Source organism: Schistocerca gregaria, chromosome 3 (genome assembly GCF_023897955.1).
Source record: "Schistocerca gregaria isolate iqSchGreg1 chromosome 3, iqSchGreg1.2, whole genome shotgun sequence".
In the NCBI taxonomy this organism is placed as follows: Eukaryota; Metazoa; Arthropoda; class Insecta; order Orthoptera; family Acrididae; genus Schistocerca; species Schistocerca gregaria.
Genome location: NC_064922.1, coordinates 275823599 through 275850570, shown reverse-complemented (window position 1 = coordinate 275850570; position 26972 = coordinate 275823599). Strand labels below are relative to the sequence as shown.

General features: G+C 41.9%; 1 protein-coding gene across 2 annotated transcripts in view; it reads left to right on the top strand.

Moving 5' to 3' along the window:
* The window catches only part of LOC126355827 (proton channel OtopLc-like), a 254516-nt gene that overhangs the window by 168465 nt on the left and 59079 nt on the right, over window positions 1–26972 (top strand). For both annotated transcript variants that reach the window (XM_050006273.1, XM_050006274.1), the window contains 3 exons: window positions 8855–8957; window positions 12854–12952; window positions 25179–25339. In XM_050006273.1, the coding sequence (XP_049862230.1) occupies window positions 8855–8957; window positions 12854–12952; window positions 25179–25339 (363 nt within the window). The remainder of the gene's footprint in view (window positions 1–8854; window positions 8958–12853; window positions 12953–25178; window positions 25340–26972) is intronic.

Below are 26972 nucleotides of genomic sequence, written 5' to 3'. Positions count from 1 at the left end.
AGCAAAGAGTGATTTGATCCCTCACTGAGTTCATGTATATTACGAAATACTTAACCGGGAATGTTCTAATACCGAAAATGCAAGTTTCAATATTGAAAACGTTAAAACTAAAAACGCTCTCTAAACGACACATTTCGTGTTCTCCAACGCAAGCGCAAGCGAATGCATAGCCAGGTATTACTTTCCTCTATATGTTCCAAGCTGCAGCAACTGCATTCCAAAGTGAAGCCTTCACAACATCGATGACCAAGTGAACACGTCCGATTCTACCTACGCTCGACAAAGAAATGCTCACTGCTCGACAAAAATGTAAACTTTGGAATCCGAAGACTCTCCTCCACACATGCACTCAGGAAATACTCTTTCTTTGGTAAATATTAGAAACAAAAATGCCATGTCTCGTTGTATAGAAACATTAAAATATTTTATTCCCAAAATTTCCACGTCTACCTTCATAGTTCTGGTATGATAACAATGTTGTTTTAGACGTTAAGCGTATGTGGCACGATTGGTTGCAACTTCTGACAAGTTCTCTATAAAGTATTTTAAAATTTTTATGAAGCATTCATACATTCGCTGCATTGCAACTCTGAATACATACACTATGTGATCAAAAGTACCTGGCTCAAAATGACTTACAAGATCGTGGCGCTATCCATCGGTAATGCTGGAATTCAATATGGTGTTGGCCCACCCTCAGCCTGAATGACAGCTTCCACTCTCGCAGGCATACGTTCAATCATGTGCCGGAAGGTTTCGTGGACAATGGTAGCCCAATCTTCACGGAGTGCTGCACTGAGAGAAGGTATCTATGTCCGTCGGTGAGGCCTGCCACGAAGTCGGCGTTCCAAAACATTCCAATGGCGTTCTGTAGGATTCAGGTCAGCACTCTGTGCAGGCCAGTCCATTAAGGGATGCTAATGTAGTGTAACCACTCCGCCATTATGGACAGGTGCTCGATCGTGTTGAAAGATGCAATCGTCATCCACGAATTGCTCTTCAACAGTGGGAAGCAAGAAGGTGCTTAAAACATCAATCTAGACCTCTGCTGAGATAGTGCGATGCAAAACAATGAGCGCAAGTCCCCTCCATGAAAAGACCGACCACACCATAACACTACAACCTCCGAATTTTACTGCTGGCACTACAGACGCTGGCAGATGATGTTCACCGGGCATTCGCCATACCCACATCCTGCCATCGGATCGCCACATTGTGTACCGCGATTCGTCACTCCACACAATGTTTTTCCACTGTTCAATCGTCCAATTTGTAAGCTCCTTACACCAAGAGAGGCATCTTTTGGCATTTACCGGCCTGATGTGTGGCTTTTGAGCAGCCGCTCTACCATGAAATCCAAGTTTTTTCACCTCTCGCCTAACTTTCATAGTACTTGCAGTGGATCCTGATGAAGTTTGGAATTCCTGTGTAATGGTCTGGATAGATGTCTGCCTGTTACACATTACGACCCTCTTCAACTGTCGGCGGTCTCTGTCAGTCAACAGATGATGTTCGCCTATACGCTTTTGTGCTGTACGTGTCCCTTCACGTTTCCACTTCACTATCACACCAGAAACAGTGGACTTAGGGATGTTTAGGTGTGTAGAAATCTTGCGTACAGACATATGACACAAGTGGCACCCAATCATCTGACCACGTTCGAAGTCCGTGAGTTCCGCGAAGCGCCCGATTCTGCACTCTCACGGAGACTGATGACTACTGGGGTCGCTGATGTGGAGTACCTGGCAGTAGGTGGCAGAACAGTGCACCTAATATGAAAACCGTATGTTTTTGGGGGTGTCCAGATACTTTTGATCACATAGCGTACTTGACGTATATGACTTATCTTTCTTGTATTTTGGATTGTTTAAACTTACTTGTAATGTTATCGTTATTTTTTTGTGAGAGCACTCATAAATGCTAAATGCACGAAACAGAGATATGGAAAGTCTTTTGCGTAGATGTTTCGTTTTTGGTGAAACTGGACGTTGTATCTTAATTGATTTTCTGTCGAGCTTTTGGTGAAGGATTTTTTCCCTTTTCTAACAGTTTTCTACGCCAATGGAACCCTTCCTGTTTAGAACATTTGCAACTACGTCAGTTAGTGTGCCTGCGTCGCTGTGTACCCTGATCTACACTTTTTTGTGGTTTTGACAGTTTGTGCAACTGTTGCCTTAGCGTGAGGGCCGTAGACCATGCAGCGTGTCCGTGTTTTTCGTGTTCTGTATTTTGGTTTTATCTTTGTGGTTCAGAAGTAATCTCAGTCTTCGTGAGCAATGCATTTTTATTCCTTTATTTTCATCTGTGTGTTATTTGTGTCACACAAACCATCGATTTTATGACTCACCATTGATAGGTGAAAATTCTATAAACCACTTTATTTGAATGGTGAAGCAGAGTAAGTCTTTTTCTGCAACTGTAATATTTATAGAACTACACCAAATCATTCTTTTTGTCAAAGCTGTTAAACGGTTTACGACATAGGCACGACCTTTAAAACTGGAAACGAAAAGTAAGTCATCCCGTTATGAACTTTCAGAATGACCCTTCTCCTGATATATGTAATGACAATAAGAATGAATAACTCTAACAAAAATCTATTAATCATTGATGTGTATTTTGATTAAAAACATTCAAAAGGAGTGGTAAAACATGAAGGAGAGTTATTTTTTCCACTAGATTAATTGGCACACAGATAGTAACTGAAGATAATGTGTATATTTTCACTCATTAATGTCGTATAGGAGAATATTTGGATACAATTCCTACTGTAAGCCAAAAGAATTTGTTGCGCAATTGAAAGGTGTGGCATTAACATGTTGCAGGTATATGTTTAAGCATTTGGAAATATTAGCCACAGCCTTATGGCGATAATTCAGGGATGTGATTTGCCATCATTAGCCATTTGAGTATGAGAGTAACAAAAATAAAGACATTATTTGAAACGAAAACTTACATTACATACGTTTTAGTGCATCTTACGTTGAACATACACCCAACATTTAACCATCTATTAACAGAAATTAAATTTTTAACAAAAAGCAGGTGTATTGAGACCACAATTTCGACGAGGTCTTCTTTCTGTTCTTTATCTTAGGGCATCTCTGCATCTGTTTCCATAATTCAACATCGTTTCCTTTTTGATTCATTTATTAATACTTCATCCTACTTCATCCATCTTCCATGGATTTTCGTGTAATATTATAGTTAGTCAATTAATAGTTTCCGCTGTGACATACTATCTCATAAGAAATTACTGCTTGTAAACTTGCGATTTTTCGTAAATATATGTTCGGGCAGGAACATCTTCAGGAGTAAGATAAAAATGGGATCGTTGGAAGACAACTCAGCAGCATAGAGTGGACAGTAATACACTTGTGTGCGTAAGCCTACAATAAATGTGTTGTATGCTGAGTTGTAGGCTATGTGGGTGATGCAGCTCTCCATACTACTCTATCCTGTGCAAGCTTCTTCATCTCCCAGTACTTACTGCAGCCCACATACTTGTGAATGTGCTTAGTGTATTCATCTTTTAGTCTCCCTCTACGATTTTTACCTTCCACGCTGCCCTCCAATGCTACATTTGTGATCTCTTGATGCCTCAGAACATGTCCTACCAACCGGTCCCTTCTTCTTGTCAAGTTGTGCCACAAACTCCTCTTCTCCCCAATCCTATTCAATACCTCCTCATTAGTTATATGATCTACCCATATAATCTTCAGCATTCTTCTGAAGCACCACATTTCTAAAGCTTCAATTCTCTTCTTGTCCAAACTATTTATCGTTCATGTTTCACTTCCATACATGGCTACACTCCATACAAATACTTTCAGAAACGACTTCGTGACACTTAAATCTATACTCGATGTTAACAAATTTCTCTTCTTCAGAAACGCTTTCCTTGCCATTGCCAGTCTACATTTTATAACCTCTCTACTTCGACCATCATCAGTTATTTTGCTCCCCAAATAGCAAAACTCCTTTACTATTTTAAGTGTCTCACTTCCTAAACTAATTCCCTCAGAATCACTCGACTTAATTTGACCACATTCCGTTATCCTGGTTTTGCTTTTGTTGATGTTTATCTTATATCCTCCTTTCAAGACACTGTCCATTCCATTCATCTCCTCTTGCAAGTCCTCTTGACTAAATATTAAAGCTAGATATACTGGGAATTAGCGAAGTTCGGTGGCAGGAGGAACAAGACATTTTGTCAGGTGAATACAGTGTTATAAATACAAAATCAAATAGTGGTAATGCAGGAGTAGTTTTAATAAAGAATAAAAAAATTGGAGTACGGGTAAACTACTACAAACAGCATAGTGAACCCATTATTGTGGCCAAGATAGATACGAAGCCCATGCCTACAACAGTAGCATAAGTTTATATGCCAACCAGTTCTGCAGATGATGAAAAAATTAATGCAATGTATGATGAGATAAAAGAAATTATTCAGGTAGTGAAGGGAGACAAAAATTTAATAGTCATGGGTGACTGGAATCCGAGAGTAGGAAAAGAGAGAGAGGGAAACATAATGGGTGAATATGGATTGGGGGAGAGAAATGAAAGAGGAAGCCGTCTGGTAGAATTTTGCACAGAGCATAACTTAATCATAGCTAACACTTGGTTCAAGAATCATAAAAGAAGGTTGTATACATGGAAGAATCCTGAAGATACTAGAAGGTATCAGATAGATTATATAATGGTAAGGCAGAGATTTAGGAACCAGGTTTTAAGTTTTAAGACATTTCCAGGGGCAGATGTGGACTCTGACCACAACCTATTGGTTATGAACTGTAGATTAAAACTGAAGAAACTGCAAAAAGGTGGCAGTTTAAGGAGATGGGACCTGAATAAACCGACTAAACCAGAGGTTGTACAGAGTTACAGGGAAAGCATAAGGGAACAGTTGACAGGAATGGGGGAAAGAAATTCAGTAGAAGAAGAATGGGTAGCTCTGAGGAACGAAGTAGAGAAGGCACCAGAGGATCAAGTTGGTAAAAAGACGAGGTCTAGTAGAAATCCTTGGGTAACTGAAGAAAAATTGAATTTAATTGATGAAAGGAGAAAATATAAAAACGCACTAAACGAAGCAGGCAAAAAGGAATGCAAACGTCTCAAAAATGAGATCGACAGGAACTGAAAAATGGCTCAGCAGGGATGGCTACAGGACAAATGTAAGGATGTAGAGGCTTATCTCACTAGGGGCAAGATAGATAATGCCTACAGGAAAATTAAAGACACCTTTGGAGAAAAGAGAGCCACTTGTATGAATATCAAGTGCTCAGATGGAAAAACAGTTCTTAGCAATGAAGCGAAAGCAGAAAGGTGGAAGGAGTATATAGAGGGTCTATACAAGGGCGATGTACTTGAGGACAATATTATGGAAATGTAAGAGGATGTAGATGAAATGGGAGATACGATATTGCGTGAAGAGTTTGACAGAGCACTGAAAGACCTGAGTCGGAACAAGGCCCTGGGAGTAGACAACGTTCCATTGGAACTACTGACGGCCTTGGGAGAGCGAGTCCTGACAAAACTCTATCATCTGGTGAGCAAGACGTATGAGACAGGTGAAATACCCTCAGACTTGGAGAAGTATATAATAATTCCAATCCCAAAGAAAGCATGTGTTCACAGATGTGAAAATTACCGAACTATCGGTTTAAGAAGTCAAAGCTACAAAATACTAAAGCGAATTCTTTACAGACGAATGGGAAAACTGGTAGAGGCCGACCTCGGGGATGATCAGTTTGGATTCCGAAGAAATGTTGGACCACGTGAAGCAACACTTACCCTACGACTTATAGATTAAGGAAAGGCAACCAGATGGCAGTTATAAGAGTCGAGGGGCATGAAAGGGAAGCAGCGGTTGGGAAGGGAGTGAGACAGGGTTGTAGCGTGTCCCCCATGTTATTCAACCTGTATATTACTGGATAACTATGTTTAAAATGAGTGTGTAATGGAGATTTTTGCATTATTAGAACAGAGCTTATTCATCGGCACTCAGAACAATCACGGTCGTTATTGGTTAACAAAATCACGCGAAAGTAAAAATTCTGCTTCTAGTTGGCAGAGTTGTGAGGAACTACTTCCATCCAAGACTTGCAAGGAGACGTTTCAGCCGAGAGAGGTACTTCGGTATTGGGAGTGCATCGTTAGGTGCAGACCAGAAAACATATATTCAGCCAACGAAGCTGCCATTCACAGGCACTGGTAACGCTAACTGCGTTGGGTCATTGCACCATTCACAAGTGGTATGATATACGTGGAATTTTCAGATTGAAATTAGGGATTTTATGTTTCTGATTAAACTACATTTTCCGCAATTGCGAACTCAACATGCGCTCGGTCAAGATAGTGGGTGGTTGCTTGATTTTTCTGTAGTCTTTTCTTTCCTTCTCTGATTAACATTTGGCCGTCACTGAGCGACTTGCAGGAACTTAATCGTAGCCTGCAATGTCATGTTGATTTTGACGTATTCATCTTTGCCACGGTGCTGTTGTTTTCATGAAATTGTTATTTATACTAGCATTAGTGACTGCAACGAGTTCACGTCCTTGTGTACTTGCGTTTAATTTGAAATCAACAGGAAGTAGTAATAAATAGAGTTCATTTTACATTCATGAGTTTGATGATATTCCTTATTATATTATCTTGTGAGTACAGCACCCACGTTCCACGTACGTAACAGTCACCTATATTAAATAAATTAAGTTCATGAAGTTATCTGTTACGTGACGCATGTAGTTAAATTTACACGATTCTTTCTTTGTGGCGTGAGTTGATTATCAGTGACGTCACCTGGTACAGCTCTTTCTGGCATATCCACGGATATGCCTTCGTCACAGCAGTAACCTCACGTTAGCATAAATCAACAAAGCGAAATTAACACACATAAATTCACTGAAACGTCTACAGCACGAAAAATCTTACGAAAAAAGCAAAAATGTTGACTTTACTAGCCTTGTATGTAGCAAAAATCTGAACCTTGCCGAAACAGGACCAGACAGTATAAAATTTTCAGAACAGAAAGCTCAAAGAAAGATAGTGGGACACAGGGGAGGCTTTACCCAAAAGATTAGGAAACCAAGTCCTGTGTGCCCAGATAGTAGTCATCTCTGAAGCCATCGTAAAAATATGTACCATATTCTTCACACACACACACACACACACACACACACACACATCCATAGAATTGACCAAGTGAATTCACATGCTGCATTTTCAGACATGAGAATACAAGGGACAGAGATGTACAAGACAGTAGCTTCCAGATCGGAAATCGAGTTCGTCCCATCACATAATACACTGCACAGAGGTACATGTACAGCTACATATACATAGATACTCTGCAAATCACAAATCAGTGCCTGCCAGAGGGTAAGAATACATTTCGATGGTGTGACGTTCTACGTACTCCAAAACATAGTAACATACATGTCATCACTGTTTGCGAAAGAAAAAATCACATCTGCCTTATGCAACCAGGTGACTTGTCATGTGTACGGTGTTCACATAACTCTCAAATATAAGACCCACTCTTTATCTTTAAACGGCACGAGATACGCATTTTCGTGGTATCCACCTTATCTCCAATCCGTATTCACCTCTGCGATTTCTGATAGTATTTCACGGCTGTTCCTCTCTGTTACGGAAATCCTTGGGGGGACTATTTCGGTAAGATATGTGACGACTTATTTCGTCCGGTTTTTCTAGCTTTCTTGCTGTTTTTCCTTTCACCTCATCTCATAGATATCTCTTCAACTTAGCTTTCGAAAATTTCCGTTCACTGTTTCATTTACTCGTACACCCCTTGTTAAACTCTGCTAATTTCATTTTCCCTTCTGTTAGTCATGAAAGTATTTCTTCCTTTAGGAACAGTCGTATAAATTCTGATTGAATTGTTGTGTACCTTTACGCTGACTACAGATAACACTGTTATCAATAAGGTTACCTTGAGAGTATTTATTGTATTGCTGCTTAATTTGGGGAGCCTTTTCGATATTATTTTTCGTTAACTTTTCTGAAATGCTTAAATTCTTCAAATGAAATTAATTCTTGTGAAAAGTGGTTGTTGCTAACAGAAATAGATTATTTCGCGAACAAGTTCGTAGACCGTATTATAAAAATTTGAAAGTTCCTTTGCTCTAATATGTAATATATTTAATTAAAAACACTTTTGAACCGACAATGTGTTAATAAATATATTTTCATACACATTACAAGGCACTGGACTCGCATTCGGGAGGACGACGGTTCAATCCCGCGCCCGGCCATCCTGATTTAGGTTTTCCGTGATTTCCCTAAATCACTCCAAGCAAATGCCAGGATGGTTCCTCTGAAAGGGCACGGCCGACTTCCTTCCCCATCCTTCCCTAATCCGATGAGACCGATGACCTCGCTGTCTGGTCTCCTTCCCCAAACAACCCAAACCCATACACATTACAGTTGCCTGTCTCGCAAAGGGTTTTCTTTAAAGTATTTAATCACCACATTTTTCCGAATAATGGAACCCATGCTTTAAGCATTATATGTAATTAAAAGTACATTAATTTAAAATAATGGCTAGCATAGAAAGTACTGCACTGTTCGCAACAACTCTTAAAAATGTAGCAATCTTGCTTGACACTCCCTTTGTTACTATTGCTGACCGTTTAATTGACCAATTCTTGTCATTAGATGTTTGGTCTTTGAACATCATTCTAGTGCTCACAAAGGCCTTGTAACAATGTTCGAAGTTCGTATTTCTATGTAAGTGTGCACAGTAACACGACAGTACATCGAAAAATTTGTTTTAGAATTAGAAGTCATAATTAGGTGATAGCCTAATAACTTCGGTTTCTCATTTCAGGGTTTCTACCTGTATCTCTACGTTGGAAGTATTCTTTACATGTGCTTCATTTACATGATTCTGCTGAAGAGTCGCGCTATCTACAAGATCATCAACAGATTCGGTAAGTGCTTATTCGGAGAAAATATGTTCCTGTGATTTCAAAGTCGACATAGTGTCTGCTTTTTATATAATAACGTGGAGGTACAAGACTTTCTAATAGATAATTAGTCAAGCCGACGTCTAATTGAAGATGTGACGATATAGCATTCGTTGTGGAAATTTAATCTGTCTTTAAAATGCCACCTTAGGTAAAGCCCTGAATACCGAGTCAATAAGGCATTTGCTAGTCGCATGTAACAGAGGATGTTAGACAAAATTACGAGAAAAAATTTCAGTAAATAAAAATGGTCTCTGCTATTCTTTTCTTTATTCAAGACTAGCAGTTTCAGATGATTAATCAGCCATCTATTACATATAACGGCATTATTAAAAGTGAAAAAAATTAAAATTAAATGTTACATTCTAAAAGTGAGACTTTTTCATTATAAGTCAATTGAGCTTGAATAATTACAGTAACATAACTTATGATGGGTTGAAGATGATGATGAGGTCCCATACTCCGAGGAGCGTAGATAAAGGTGCGGGAGACCCGCACCGCCAACTAGGCAAGGTCGTAGCGGAGGTGGTCTGCCATTGCCTTCTCCCGACCGTTATGAGGATGAATGATGACGATGAAGATGACACAACAACACCCAGTCATCTAGAGGCAGAGAAAAATCCCTGACCGCGCCGGGACCTCGTGCTCGGGAAGCGAGAACACTACCGCTAGACCACAAGATTATTATGGGTTATCAGCCTAGAATTACATGGGAAGGACATGTGAATTTTATTTACTACAATTTTGACAGAGACAAACTATTGTATTTAACGCAACTGGCAAACAATTTTATTTACAGTCCTGAAATATCAAACGAGTTACATGTAGAGGTTCCACTCACATTAAAAGGATTGGGGCGTGGAAACTCATAGATCGTACATAGAGTAGCTGAAATAGTGTTCAACATATTTTAGTCCTAACAACAAAGAGCATAAAGTTATTCCTTTCCGACAGCTTTTTGCAGCGGTCTATTTTCCTTCAAGCAACCCTCCTAATCCTCAGAAGTTAAATTAGATTTATAAATCCACACTACCGTGCGTTAACTTTCTACGCCAACTAGGTCATTAGCATGCAAGCCACTCATCCTTGATGTATGCAAATATGGGATTTTCCGAATAGGATCAGCAGCAGTATAAGATTGTTCGCTTAAGATGGTGTTCTCCACATGTAAGACAAGGACAAAATATTCACTTGGTCTAATGAATTACAGCTGTGTCAAATAGTAGATAAACGTAAGATATTATCGAGTTCTCTCTTTCGGTTGTAAATAGTACCTCAGTTAAGGATTAGTGTGAACATCATGGCCATGTCATATCATGTTAAGTATGTAGGAGTAGTACTAAGAACTGATATGAAATGGAAGATCACGAATAACCAGTATCAGCAAGGTAACGGTATATTTAGATGTGTTGGAACGGTTATGGAAATGTGCAGTGCATATGTAAAGGAAAATCCTTATGAGACGTTATAGGCCATTTCTAAGCATTGTGCCAGTATTTGGAATACTTTTCAAATAGGCATGATAAGTAACATAATACGAATCCAAAGATGCGTTGCTAGGTTCGTAGCAGGTCTGTATAGTCCACAGGAAAGTGCAGCAGAAGTGCTCAGGGAACTTATATGGCAATCTTTGGGAGGCGACTAGTACTTCCGACCAAAACCTGTAGGATAAGTTTAGATAACTGGTATCCAAAGTAGACTGTGCGACTTTTCGGTCGCTATCATTGTTTATTTCGTGTAGTGATCAGGAGTAAAAGGTACGAGAGACTATTCCCCAACGCTCAAAACTTAAAGCTACAGTGAAATAGGGCAAAAATTCGGTAATAATGGTACATAGGTCGCTGCGTCATGCATTGTTCAGTGTCTTGTGGAGCATATATATAGCTGTAGAAGTAAGTTCATATGATTTTGCTGACCGACTTGGGACATCACAATAGAGGGCAAACACAAGAAAGTGAAATTTACCCGTTCCCTAGAACAAGCATTCTGTTAAACGCCGCGAAAGCTTAATTGTCATAGCGGTCTGAAACTGAAGAACAAAAGTCTCGGTTTATTTGCACTGTCTCAAATTTTTAACATAAATTTCTTTTCACTTATATAAATTATGGAAAGGGCACTGACTATCTCCCGTCAAGCCCTAAAATGAGGGGTATCCTACCCAAAGACCTGCCTACAAAATAATATTTTCCATTTTTGTCCCAAGCCCGCTTCCAATCCTGCACCCTGCCGATAATTGTCCAATAAAAGAGAGGACTACACGTGAAAGTAGCCATGTTATATTATCAGCTATGGTGCACTGTACTACATTCTATGTGGGTATGCCAAATGATGAACTTCCTGCTTGCACTGGCCACTGACAAACTGTGACAAACTGCAAACTTCGCCACCCAGCTGCCAAACATGCTGCGTATAACAACGCAAGTGACATCAACAGCTACTTGCCTGAGAAACCAAATGGATATGTACTTTTAGCACAAAGTTCTCTCAACTGCACATGTGGGAGTGTCTTTCTTGCCCAGCCCCTGTCCTAAACCAGCGCCAACCTGTTTCCCTCTGCCTCACATTACCTTTTCCCTTCTATCTTCTGTTCACACACTGCTGCGCATTCCAAATCGTGTACTAACTTTTCCCACCATTCTGAGCCCCTAACGCTTGCGGGGATTTTGTCTCTCTCTCTCTCTCTCTCTCTCTCTTTCTCTCCCTCCCTCTCTCTCTCCCTTATTACTCCCTCTCTCATCCCTCTCTCCGCCATTTTCAACCACTCTCTCTTTCTGCCTCGATCCCATGTCTCCCTATCCATCTCCACCTTCCGTTCCACCCTCATTTTCTCTTCCCTCCCTCTCCATACTCCTTTCATCTTGTTGTGCAGCCGTTAAGCCATCTTTCGATAACCCTACCTCACACTGTACCATACCCCCATCTCTCTTCACGCATCCTCTGTTAAACCCTTCTCAGCTACATCTGCCCAGGAGACTGCTCTCAACAATCGAATAATCAGTTTCAATGGAAACGTAAGAATGTATGGTTGGGTAATCGTGTGGCTCTAAACCTAGTGTGAACACTGTTTTCTGTTACCTCTTTCTATGCACCTCACATCAGTACACTAAAGGTGAGCAGTTGCCTTTTCCTTAGTTTCTGTATTGTTCCATTCATGAATTTCTTTACACTTAAATACCTTAATCCATCGGACAGAGGGTTTTCATTGCTCTTGTGGCTTTAGAACAGAATATGAACGCAACATTTAGTTTGCACATTACACAGAAAGCAGTGATACATAGAAAATTTTACAAGCATTCGAAGGTTTATTTAAGTGTTCGATAGTTAAAAAGGATAAGTAATAATTAAAATAAAGAAATACGAGAAGTAATGACAGCAGCAATTTGATTCACTAAGTTTCTTCTAATGTTTATCCAAATCTAGACTGTAATGTTACCCACAATAACTCATTCATAGGTTTTTTATGCTCTAACAACAACTGCATTTGCATAAAAAATCACAGAATGTAATCCCGCCTGTTTCTGCAGACCGCAAATTTTTTCTACTGATGACAAGATGACCAAAGCAATATATGACCACAAATCCAACCAGTTGACTGTTCCACAAAGCCTAAATTGTTACCGATAAATATTTCAATAAAATAATAAGAAACTGATGATGATACAGACGCGCAGAAACGTGTTTGGGAGTGAGGAACAGTATAAGAATGATATTTGGTTTGCAAAACCAGTCGGAAACTAGTGCTATTATTTATCTCAGAACTGTTTATTTAGTACAGTCTTGGTTGTTTCATCATTGCACACATCGTCAGGACTATTGACAAAAGGAGTACAAATGTAGACACTGCGCTGTTTGTGTTGCAGGCCAGCCGGAGGACAAGTACGAGCATGCGAGGCGTCGCTCGTTGTCGGCAGCCCACGTGGCGCGCTACGGCAGCTTCTACCTGCGACTGGGCGCCACCGGTAAGGCTGCCTTCGCATTTCTACCCTACAGCATCCCTCGCCATATGACTGATTGTTGTTGCCAGCAACGGGCTTCGCCTGTCCAGAAACATCTGGAAGACATGTGATAAAGGATCCGGTATGGAAAACCGCGGACCAGTACGGTATTTTTTATAACACGACATGAAGGCTTAGTACTTGTGAAATAGACTTGCCACGACATGGGAACTACGGGTTGCTCAGAAAGTCTCTTCGCAGTGCCGTACGATTGTTCGCCTGCCTGGGTTACTTCCCTTCAAGTGGACTCTCCCAACATTCTACTGTTCCGTTTATCTCAACCAGCATCAGTAGTATCGTTGGTGTGTGTCGTTACGTTTAAGTTTAGTTCCTTTGTTCGTTTGTTTCGTTTTTGTCACTGTTAAAGTGCTAGGCATTGAAGAACGTGTGTTTTTAGTCGGAAGAGTGTTCAAAGCTGGCGGTCAATACACAGTTTTGGTTCGTCAAACGTTTAATTCATTTTCCTGGAGACAGCACTCGCAAATCGCGATACTGTGCGAGGTTTGATTAACAAATTTCGAACTATAGGTCCAGTGACAGAGGCACCGAGAAGCGGTCGTTCTAGAATTTTGTCTGATGATAAACTACTCGATGTTTCAGATGAAATGTCCATGAGTCCGAACAAGTCAGTAAGAAAACTCGCCCAGGAAATCGATGTTAGTGTCGGAATGGCCCACTTAGCTGTAAGGAAAAAATCAGAACTTTTCCCATACAAAGTGACAGTCGTGCAAGAACTGAAAAATACTGATCATGGCAAGAGACTGCATCATTGTCAATGGTTAAAATATTTCGTTCAATGAAGTGGAAGGAATATTCTTAGAGAAACGTATTTCACTGGTGAGGCGTACATAAACTCGCAAAATTCTCCTATGTGGAGTACTGCAAATCCATTGCGTATTCACGAGGAACCACTTCATTCTGTGAAAATAGGAGTTTCGGTTGCAATTTCTAGACGTCGGATTGTGGGTCCCATATTTTTGAACGAAACAATAAACGCACAACGATACTGCAGTGATATTCTGTAGCCATTCATAGGAGAACCTGTGTTAAGTGAAATACTGAACGGTTATTTTGGACAAGATGGTGCAACCGCGCATACAGCTCGCGTTTCAATGTCACTGCTTGCTGATGTTTTTGGTGATCGCATAATTTCACAGGGACTTTGGCCTCCACGATCGCCTGTAGTAACATCACCTGAATTTCTCTTCTGGGGTGCAGAAAAAGCAACTGTCTATAAAAACTATACAAAATCAATCGATGAACAGAAAACTGCAATATCCACTTTTACTGCTTCTGCCCCAGTAGAAATGTTACAGCTTGTGTTTGTAAACATGATCAGACGAATTGAATTGTGTACTCAACAACAGGGAGACACTTTCAACATATAATGTGAAAATTTGTAATTACAAATGAATATTCAATAAATTAATAATCTGTATTTCACTGAGTTTCATTTCGGTATATTCACTGCGGCATACGGCACGCACGGTTAACAATCATACGGCACTGCGGAGAGACTTTTTGAACATCCTTTACATGAACAAGGCTAAGCCAAGTATTCAAGGAATACACTACACGACAAAAAGTGAAGCACCCAGGATGGAAGGAATAAACGAAACTTCACAGTCAGAGAAGGTATGTGATGTTATTTCAGTGATTACAGAATCGAGTCAAATTTCCAAAGAACATGGCAGAATGAGCCCGCTCTCAGTATGACGTTGCACACCCTGTGGCCGGGAATCGATTGGGAAGGGTATCATAAAACTGTTGTATTATCTCCTGAGGCAAAACTGGCCCACAGCTGTTGTAACTGGCCCTTGACATCCTGGATACTGGCACAGGGATGCAGTTGACGTTTGATGTGGTCCCAGACATGTTCTATCGCGAGCAGATCTGGGGACCTTGCTGGCCACTGAATATCTAAGCTACAAACGGAGAGTTCACACAGAGACGTGTCATGTGTGAAAGGCCATTTGAAAGCCATTTACTTACTTTTGAAATCTAGACTTTAATAATAAAATGGGAAGGTACTGTTAATCAGAACTAAGAGTGTAGTTTTGTTCTAAATGACAATAGATTTATTCATCCTTAACATCACAAGACAACAAAAATGACTAAAGAAATGTCACACAAACATTGTTATTTGACAAACGCTTTCACTAACATGGGGTCTATGGTAGAAAAAGTAATCACCTGGGGATCGACGCACGACACTAACCGGAACACTAATCGTTGTATCTGACTCCATACACGGGAATCTGGGGTACGGCTCAACAATTACCCCACAATCAAGCATCTATACTCTACTATTTCAAAAAGAAAAATATGGTGCGAAAGAACAGGGTGCTGGGAAACATATATTGGAGCGCCCTACGCCGTAGCAGCAAATACCTTACCCTCCTGCTGGTCAGGGCGATACACCACGATGCGTTGAGCTATTGAGCTCATGGACGGCCGCAATCTGTCATTAATGGCACGCGCCATAAAAATGCAAGTACGCGGTCTCGTGTTCGGTTAATCCACAACACAGGTACTTTCCTATGAGTCTCTGAAACCCTGGTTGATTCCAGTGTGCAGGTGGACCCGTTTGCTAGTCTGTCAAACCAATGTGACTCCGTGCCATGACTATGCGTGATGGAATATGTCAAATGTTTAGATGGCCGACTCAAGACAAATAAGTACACGCAAGCATCACTCATTGGGTGCGTGATGCTTTAAGCAGTACCTCTGATGGTTCAGAAGGTGACTGGCACAGGCTCTAAGCGGCACACTAGCAAAGGACACAAGTCTCACCCTTTAGGTAGAGACGTGCAGTTCTTTACTAGCGAAGCGCCACTACAAGAGTGTTCTTTTCATTCTGTCCGCTTACCTCCTCAACTCGGTAGCAAAAGCTCATTTACATTTTAGACTTCCCCCACTTTAGCACAAGCCAATCACGAACTGGAGCGCTGCATTCGAAACTCGGACAGCACCCCTTCTTCTGCATACACCGATTTGACCAATCAGTGGCTTTAAAGTTAATAGGGAGAAAGGAAAAAACGATTCCGCTTTGCGGCCTCTTTCCCTCGCGTATACGCCATGTCTATTGCTAACAACATGATCAGGGTGGAACCACAGCCCTCCATAAAAAGCTTGTTATCTCTTCTGTTGTATCCATTTCGAAGTTCCCAAACAATGGCCATAAACTCGCTGAAAGCTTCATGCTTTCACAAATATGTTTTGTAACAGAGTCTGTGCTGGCCGGGGTGGCCGAGCGGTTCTAGGCGCTACAGTCTGGAACCGCGCGACCGCTGCGGTCGCGGGTTCGAATCCTGCTTCGGGCATGGATGTGTGTGATGTCCTTAGGTTAGTTAGGTTTAAGTAGTTCTAAGTTCTAGGGGACTGATGATTTCATCAAATGGGTCCCATAGTCCTCAGAGCCATTTTTGTAACAGAGTCTGGATGTCTGGGCGCCAGTGTCCTGCCCCACAGAAATTCGCAGAACGCACACAGATGTCCTGTCGGCTTCTTGCGTAACAAAGCCCCATCCTCTGCTTTATTTCCGGTCTCAATGAGCTGGCCATAGCAGCTGCGACTTCTTGGCGCTAGTCATTCTACCTGGACGTGGATGCTGGCTGACAGGCTCGGACCAACGTGCCTGCTCAATGAGACCACAGAACTCGGCTGTCTTCAAATGTTTTCACCCATGTTCCGCTGAAAAAACACGCTTCCCACGGCTCACCATCGCCGTGCGCTTTTACTGCGGTCATTTAAATTGGCACCCTATTCCTTTGAACGCAGGTAAAGCTATGGTGAGATTTGGTGCCAATGTGATATCATTAACCCACCTTACACCTAATGTGAACTTCTGAGCTCTGAAGGTTTTCTTCAGCCATATTTCGATACCTTTTCGTTCGAAGCGTCACCGAGCCAGAGAGTGAGGCCACAGGGCGCCACACTTTCACACACGAAGGATGTAGGCACATCTGAGCGAAATTTAAAATTTATGCATCACAAAGGTACGGGGTTTCAAAGAAGTGACTCTTTAATTGTGTTGTACAGTGTAGTACTGGGTTCACTAGCATGTTGCATGGAGTTTCGTTGAGACGTATACTGCACTTTTAAACAACCGCTCCAATAAATCTGGCCTATATTCGCCTTACCCGTAACTAATTTTACGTGTTCGACACATGTAATATCGTGAATCGGTGCATTTTTACAGGAACATTTCTTCTTATTTTAACTGTCTACACTGTGTACATTTGTTAAGGTGGTATGCTGATTGTCTCATGATAAATTTCATACTTCTGAGTGTTATTTCTTCAAATACACATCTACCACAAACAAACGTCTTCTATCGCTCAGTCGTCACAAGCTCTTCGTGGTTCCACTCTTTTCACCTTCCTTGGCACTGAATCCTGTTGTCATGCAACCAGGAGGAAAATCGTGTTCAGAGAGAACATTTGAAGTGAATGGATAAACCGCAGCCAAATTTATCTGAATCCACTCTCAGCAATAGTAGTCGTCACTGTTTTCAACCAGGCTGTTTTTAATATCAGTCCAAAAGGGAAATTGTTAATTTCTCCCATGGTTGTTTCTTATCAAACTACTACACTCACTCTCATAATACCGCTTCAGAAGCTTGAAAAGTGACCTATCTAATGACTATTGTAGATGAGTTCTACGACTAGGTAAACAGATCATCAGAACGTCATTTTTCTCGCAAAACGAGGATGTCTGATAACTTTTATCGGGAATGTGCCAATCAACAACTGAGAGACGTCTTCCAGGAACCCTGTGAGCTTGAAAATGATAAAGCCATTTCAAAAAGGCATCATCATTTATTAGACTCGAGTCTGTCACTATTGCCAATGAGCCATTAGGAGAAGCGTCGGAAAATTCAGGGTGAAACTTTAAATACTGCCACTGATTTACATTCCTACAACATTCGCGTAGTCAAGAATGTTAACAAGTTCACCCCTCTCTACACAAGTCTGCAAATAGAGAGCTTTGCCGTACTTCACTGCAAGTATTTTCTTGTTTGATTTTTGGTTTATCTGACATGCTGATTCATCACAGTTATAAGTCAATTGTGGCTTAACAAACAAATACGTTATTCCATTGTTTTACCCAATAAAGTAAATTATTGCTCAACCTCATGCTTATTAAGGACCAAGTAACGATATGAAGAGAGACCTTCGGTCTCTCTGTATGTTATTTCAGGATTGCTCTTACGAAAAGCAATAAGCAATTCAATTCCTGCCATTTGATGTTGTTTCGAAAACTTGCGTGCGATTCCATTTTGCTCTGCGAAGAAAAAATAACAGCATTTCTCAATACGTTATAACCCAATCAGCACCCACCGTTCGCAAAACTAAGCATCGGCTTCACTTAACGCTTTTCTTGTTGGAAGGTAAACGTAGACTGTCCACCTTTCTTCTTGAGCTGATCATCATTACCACTCTGTATACGACGGTGGAGACATGAACGAGGCTTCTCAAATAGATCTGGAGCACGCCGTATCCTCCTTTCTTGACGGAATGTAGTAATAGCTTTGCGCATATCATCTTCAGTCCAACAGTCCAACCACCTTGATCACTACCCCCCCCCCCCCCTGCAACAGAACAGTGAACAATAAATGAACAAGATGTGTTGTCTTTATTCAGCCTTCAATTCATGTCCCTATTCAGTCTTCAGAGGTTGCTAACACTGAAAGCAAAAAATCACGCCGGCCGGAGTGGCCGCGCGGTTCTTGGCGCTACAGTCTGGAGCCGAGCGACCGCTACGGTCGCACGTTCGAATCCTGCTACGGGCGTGGATGTGTGTGATGTCCTTAGGTTAGTTAGGTTTAATTACTTCCAAGTTCTATCCGACTGATGACCTCCGAAGTTCTCGCATAGTGCTCAGAGCCATTTGAGCCAAAAAATCACGAACAAACTTCTAGGAGTGAGCGTGAGCAGTATCGTGACACATTTCCATGGACGGTTTTGCCTCAGTTCTGATGTTTTCTTCGGCTTGCTTCAGGTAAACGACGCATTATGTCCAAGTCGTTTTCCTTACTGACCATAAGACCATAAGACAGGATGCCTACCACATTATAATGGAAGAAAACAGTGAGGCGAGCCTTCATATGTGATCGAACCTCTAAAAATTTTTCCGTCTAGGCTCTTCAGGCAGTTTTCAGTGGGACGATTGAGCCTTGGTTTCGACATCATACCCGTATACCCATGATTCGTCACGTGCTGTAACCTTCATTCAGCAATCCCTGGGCGATGTATACGCGACATCGTCTTTGGTCTACTTTGCTGGTGCACATTTCATTCCCAAAACATCAGAATAAATTGCTTGGGATCAGCCAAAGGATATGCTGACGTCGACAGAAACCTCTCTGATGGAGATTCGGCGACTTTCCTGAATCATTTTCCTTGCACGTTTCACACTGCGACAGTAATTGATTTGGCGAACAGGGCGGTCATCATCTTTAGCGACGCTCTTGAAATGCTCATACCACTATTAAACTCTTGTCTTACTCGTGCCAGATTTGCCAAAGGCCACAATCAACATTTCGAATGCGGCGCAGTAGTCTATTCAATTTTCAATCAAAATTTTATACTAATTCCTTGATCCATCCTTTTTGGTAACTAAAATTTCGCGGAGCACTCGAAAACTCATGTAACCTTTTCGACTGTGAACGACAAACTAAATATTCAAAACAGCTGAAAATACAAAAATACGTTAGGAACATATATAACAACTAGATACAAAAGTGTTTCGAAAAAAAGGCCCCGAAATAAAAAAAAACTGTCCAGTGAACACGGCAATGCTTCGCAACTGCTACAGCTGTATCGAAACTGAATGTACACTATGTGATCAAAGGTGTCCCGACACCCCCAGAAACAAACGTTCTTCATATTACGTGCATTGTACTGCCACCTACGACAAGTGACATCGTGAGAGAGCAGAATGCGGCGCTCCGCGGAACTCGCCGACTTCCAACGTGGTTCAAATGGCTCTAAGGACTATGGGACTTAACTTCTGACGTCATCAGTCCTCTAGAACTTAGAACTACTTAAACATAACTAACCTAAGGACAACACACACATCCATGCCCGAGGCAGGATTCGAACCTGCAACCGTGGCAGCAGCGCGGTTCCGGACTGAAACGCCTAGATTCGCTCGGCCACAACGGCCGGCCTGCACAAAGTCGTGACCTGAATCCTACAGAACACATCTGGGATGTTTTGGAACGTCTGGCACCACGGACCCACATGGATACCTCTCCTCACTGCAGCACTCCGTGAAGAATGGGCTGTCATTCCCCAAGAAACTTTCAGCACCTGATTGAACGTATGCGTACGACAGTTGAAGTTGTCCTCAAGGCTATGAGTGAGTCCACCATTACCGATGGAGGGCGCCACGAATTGGTTTTCAGCCAGGTGTCCGGATACTTTTGATCACATAATGTTTGTTCTGATCTGATTCTGGCCACTCACTGTATCCATCTTTTTACCTCCCCTTATAGGACATAGAAACAGTTTTCCTGTTTCCTGTTCGAACTGACTGTGAGGAAGAAAGCAAAATAGCACATATTTGTGTATACAATTCTTGTTCAAAAAAAAAATGGTTCAAATGGCTCTGAGTACTATGCGACTTAACATCTATGGTCATCAGTCCCCTAGAACTTAGAACTACTTAAACCTAACTAACCTATGGACATCACACAACATCCAGCCATCACGAGACAGAGAAAATCCCTGCCCCCGCCGGGAATCGAACCCGGGAACCCGGGCGTGGGAAACGAGAACGCTACCGCACGACCACGAGATGCGGGCAATTCTTGTTCAAACATAGATATTTAAGGAGAAGAAATATACATTGTGTCTCCCCTAGGAGTCCGTAGGCACATTTTCTTTGGTGTTTCTGCAGAAATGTGCAATTTCGTTTTTTCCATTCTACAGCTGTAGTAAGTCCACACAAGTACTGTTCAACACGTCTTTCATGCGACGACCAGTGTCGACAGAAAGCGTCAGTTTGTTTCCCGTTTCAAGCAAAATGACTTTAAAGCGGACATTTACGTACCAGTTCGACAGAGTGGTCCAAGGTTAGTCTGATGGTGTACTCGTTTGATCGGCATATATTACCAGGGACAGTAAAACTCGAACAATAACCAGTGCTTCTTCAGCGACAGCACTGCCTGGGCTCGCGCTCACTGCTACAGCCAAGACTGCAACGCTACAGAATCGCTGTTGGATTGTCCTTTATTTTTCGAGTTTTGCTGCTCCTCCATGTACACATCGACAAAACAAATATTGGACCAGCATAATTTTGGAGAGCTCTATCGAGTGGACGTGTAATATCCTGATTTAAAAATCATTTTGTTTGAAATGGGAAACAAACAGACGCTTTCTATCGACACTAGGCATGGCATGAAAGACATGAGGTGCAGTAATTGTTTGAGCTGACTCCAGCTACACAATGTGACACGAAATGACAAATTTCGCCGGAACACCAAACAAAATGCGCCTGACGACTTAGGAGAGACATCCGGTATATACACTGACGGGAAAAAAATTGCAACACTAAGAAGAACTTATGCGACTTAAACAAACGTTTGTAGGTGTTCCTATATCTGGAAGATGATGTCTGTTCCAGTTTCGCGTCAGTCGCATAAGAGTGGTGCTAGTAATGCAACTATGAGTAAGCAGTTCAGGTTTGTTATAAATACACGCTGTAACGATCGTGAGCGTTGGTTACTTTGAGTTGAATTAATATTAGTCAAGAATGCCTTTAAGGCGACAGAAATGCCATTATCAACACCTCACTGAGCTTGAACGAGGTCCTGTAACACTTCTATAAGAATCAGAATGTTCCTTTTGCGATATTACAGAAAGACGTGGCGATAATGTAGCCATTATACATGATTTCTGGCGGCGATGGTCGCAAGAATGTACGGAGGCAAGAAGATCGGGCTGTGGACAGCCATTACCCAGAGTGGAGACAATCGTCTTAGGCGTGCAGCTCTAGCGCATCGTCCTGCATCTACAGCAGAAATTTGAGGAGCAGTTGGCGTTTCACTGGCACAACGAACTGTTACAAATCGGTTACTTCAAGGACAGGTCCTAGCTAGACGCCATGTAGCGCGCATTCCTCTGTCCCCAAAACACTGGCATTTGAGACTTCAGTGGTGTCAGGCGAGAGCTGATTGGATGACAGGGTGGAGGTCAGTTGTCTTTTCTGATGAAAGCTGGTTCTGCCTCGGTGAAAGTGATGGCACTGTGTTGGTTAGAAGGAGGCCATTTGAGGATCTGTAACCAACCTGGCTGCATGCTAGATACATTGGAACTACACCTCGTGTTATGGTCTGGGGTCCGATTTCGTATGACAGAAGAAGCACTCTCGCAGTTTTCTCACGCACACTCACTGCAAATTTGTAAGTTAATCCAGTGACTCGATCTGCCATTCGAGAACAGCAGTCCATTGGGTGTTTTCCAACAGGATAATGCTCGCCCACATACCGTTGTTGTAGTTCAACATGCTCTCTAGAGTGTTGACATGTTGTCTTGGACTACTCGATCACCAGATCTGTCTCCATTCGAGCACATATGGGTCATCATCGGAAGACAACTCCTGCGTCATCCATAACCAGGACTGACCGTCTCTGTATTGATCGACCAAGTGCAACAGGCATCGAACTACTTCCACGGTACCTCAACATAACACAATTAAATGCAGGTTTGCATGCTTGTATTCAACATTTTGGCCATTACACCAGTTATTACTGTACTGTTCACATTTTCCATAGCTCATCTCTCACTTACATTAATCTATGATCTTACTATGTTAATCGCTCAGATATGTTAACTAGACAAACATAATCCCGAAATTTCATTACCCTACTCAATTATTTTGTTGGTGTTGCGAATTTTCCTGTCAATGTACATATCATATAACAGGTATCAGTGTAGATATTTTTATGTGTGGTACCGAAATACACACACACGTCAGTGTGTTAGTTGTTTTTTCTCTACATTTAACAGACTGACCCAAACACATCGCGTAATTTAGTATCTGATGTTTTCTGCATAGTCACAATCGCACCACTAAGTGGACTATACGTGTCAGTATAGGCTAACCATTTTGCGTCCACAGATCTACGCTTCAAAACGTGAACTGCTACCTAGGGGAAAATAAGTATTGCTGGTTTTGGCTTATCATATGTACTTGGAGATACTAACTGACCTAAAACGTTACAGCTTGTAATATCTATAATTATTCATCCGCAAATGTCATCAATATTGATGTAATGTTGACTACCCCGTCCTCATTCACCAAGAGAAATATCTGCGTTTACACCCCGTTACAGCTTGTAATATCTATAATTATTCATCCGCAAATGTCATCAATATTGATGTAATGTTCACTACCCCGTCCTCATTCACCAAGAGAAATATCTGCGTTTACACCCATAACACCTGATATAGTTATTTCTTATTTTTGAAGAGAAATATAGCATAAGGATGGCAAAGAATGCCAATGTGAAATACAGTTAAATGAAGTTAAAGGGAAGCGGTAAAAAACTTTTGTTATTTTTGGTAACAAAGTTAATCATTCACTTGTCTTATTATAATATAGATTTTAAATATATATTTATATATCATATACAGAGGGGTCAAGAAAAATGTACACTCTCTTTGATAGTTAACAGCTTTGGAGCAAAATGAGATATGCTGCAATTTTGGGTAATAGCGTGGTCCATTGTTTTCTCAAAAGATCTTGGCGCACATTTTTCAGTACATGACAACAGAGCAATGAATGAAGTAAGATTGTCCTTTGAGCAACGCAAGGCCGTACTGGAAGTACGAAAACATGATGGAGGTACAACGGCAACGGCGTAATGTTTAGAGTACCCCACTAAAAACTGGTACAACAATTTATCGTATTCAGGATAAAATTGAAGCCGACGGTACTGTTCATGATGTACTTAAGGAAATGTCTGGCGTACCAAAAATATCAACAAGTCCACCTTCCAGCTCTGCTCTGTTGCAACATTTTACTAGGTCGCTTCAAAAATCTGTGAAGCATGTTGCATGGGAAAGCAAGGTAAGCCGATCAAGCGTACAACGAATTCTGAAGACTGCAAACTGGAAAGTGTACTTTCCAAGATCAGTGCACGCTGTGAACGAGGACGACGCAGATCGAAGGATGGAGTACTGCGAGTGGTCTGAAGGCATAATTCGAGAGAACGAACGGATTTTGGGGGATAGTTATATCGCCCAACAAGGAGCAATTCAAACTGAACGGTAGTGTAAACTACGACAACTGCGTGAACTAGGTTCCTGGAAATCCTGACGTTCAAGTGGACAAACATGTTAGTCTGCTGGGTGTTAATGTGTTGTATGGTCTGTCATCGCACGGTTTGATCTTCTTGGAAGGTAGCGTAACTGGTGAGGTGTATCTTCTTATATTGCAAACATAGATTTTACCTGCCATCCGAGAAGTGTTTGGAAATGAAAGAGCCTACCTACAACGAGATGGCGCTTCGCCTTATTACCACAGAGACGTCAGTGCCTACTTGGATGAAAATGTCCTGGACGATGGATAGGTGGAAGAGGAGCTGCTGAGTACCTACCACGTTATCCAGACCATACACCTCTCAACTTCCACATATGGGCGGACCTTGAAAAATGGAGTGTATCAGTAGAAGCCAGGTACGCTGAACGAGCTACGAGAAAACATCGAGGCGTATCACTCCGGCAACAATGACACCCGTTGTTTGGTCAACAGTTCAGCATCGTCGACGTAGGTGGCTGTTAATGGGGGTCACTTTGTACACATAAAGCAACCTTTCCCCCGTGCAAGAAATGTAACGGTATGTCATTTTGTTCCATTAATACTGACTATCAAAGAGTGTCTATACTTTTCTGAATACCTCTGCAAATGAAAAGAAAAATTGTAGACTATGTCTCTCCGAAAGTTTATTAGAGTATCGTATAGAAATCTGTAGTAAGTCTGTCAAGTATATATCGAGATTTCTGGTAAGAGCATTAAATTACGAATTGCCTTTATATAGTAATATAGCTTTCCCATTTGTGAGACTGTAGTCTTGACTAGTTATTACCGCTTTGCTAGTGTTATGGTGGGCGTTTGCCTCAGCGAAATTCTGACTGCATCTGACACGCAGACACTGATGAGCTGCTGCTCCTGTCCACAGCGTTCGGCATCGGCAGCATGGTGTACTCGGGGCTGGAGTTCGGCCAGTTCTTCGAGCTGAACGACGACACCGACTGCGCCAACGTGCTGCAGGCCGTCACGCCCGCCGCGCGCATGCTGCTCACTCTGCTGCAGATGCAGTTCATCTTCATGAACAGCAAGGTGCGAGGGACCGGCCGGCTGCGATAACATTATGCTATTTACCATCCGCAATCTAAACAGAATAACTATTCCTACTGGTATTGTATGAAAACTGATGATGGAGAGCGAACGAAAGGAAAGGAAAGGGAGAGCATCACTGCGGTCAGCTGCATCGGGACATTACGCGGAATCAGCGGCGACGAGTGAAAATGTGTACCGGACCAGTCGTCTCTTGCTTACTAGGCATGTGCGTTAACCACTTCGCCATGCGGGACACACGTTCTCGCAACTACATGCCCTATCTCGGCGCACATCATGGTCGATTCACATTACGATGGAGCGCCACCTATCCGAAGTCCCTGTCCATTTCCTCCAAGTTCGTTTTACTCTGGGATTCTCACAGGAAGTATTTGTGCACACCCACCGTCCCGCTGCAGCTGGCAGCAGTAATCGTCTCATTCTCCTTTCCGTTCTTCTCCTCTTCACCTTCAATTTACGTGTAATGTATCACAGCTGCGGATTCTGCCTCGTGTCCGTTCTTTAGGACATGTCCGAAAGAATAGACACCACGCATTCATACACTATGTGATCAAAAGTATCCGGACACGTAGCTGAAAATGACTTACAACTCCATGAAAAACAAGACCACACCGTAACACCACCGTCTCTTAATTTTACTGCTCAGTGTGGCACTACACACGCTGACAGATCACCTTCACTGGGCATTCGCCATACCCACACTCTGCCATCGGATCATCACATTGTATACCGTGATTCGTCACTCCACACAACAATTTCCCACTGTTCAGTCGTCCAATGTTTACCCTCCGTACACAAGCGAGCATCGTTTGGCATTTACCGGCGCGATGTGTGGCTTATGAGCAGACGCTCGACCATGAAATCCTAGTTTTCTTACCTCCCGCCTAACTGTCATAGTATTTGTAGTGGATCCTGAAGCAGTTCGGAATTGCTGTGCGATGATCTGGATAGCTGTCTGCCTAATTACACATTACGACCCTCTTCGACTGTCAGCAGTTTCAGTCAGTCAACAGACGAGGTCGGCCTGCACGCTTTTGTGCTGTACGTGTCCATTCACGTTTCCACTTCACTATCATATCGAAAACAGTGGACCTAGGAATGTTAACGAGTGTGGAAATTTCGCGTAGAGACGTATCACACAAGTGACACCCAGTCACCTGACCAGCTTCGAAGTCCCATTCTGCTGTCTCTCGATGTCTAATGACTTCTGAGGTCGCTCATATGGAGCACCTGGCAATAGGTGGCAGCACAATGCACCTAATATGAAAAACGTATGTATGTATACTTTTGATCACAGAGTCTATTTTGAAAGAAGTTGTGTTTCTTGGCTCCGATATTCAGTCACTTACGTTCGATTTCAAATTTTAATGAAAACACTATGAATAAGATGATAGCTTGGATGTCGCTTGTGCAGGATATTGCTAAGTTCTTATACAAATTAGAACCACATCGTATTTCTGATGTAATGAACATGCTGGAAAACTTGAAGAAACCATGACAGTTTGATGTCGTACAAGATTTACTTTTCGAAGCGTTACTTTGATTTTTTCCTGGAACTTTGAGACTTGTCAATGACGTAAACCATGGGCGCTTCGTCAAGACGTTCAGTTAAAGG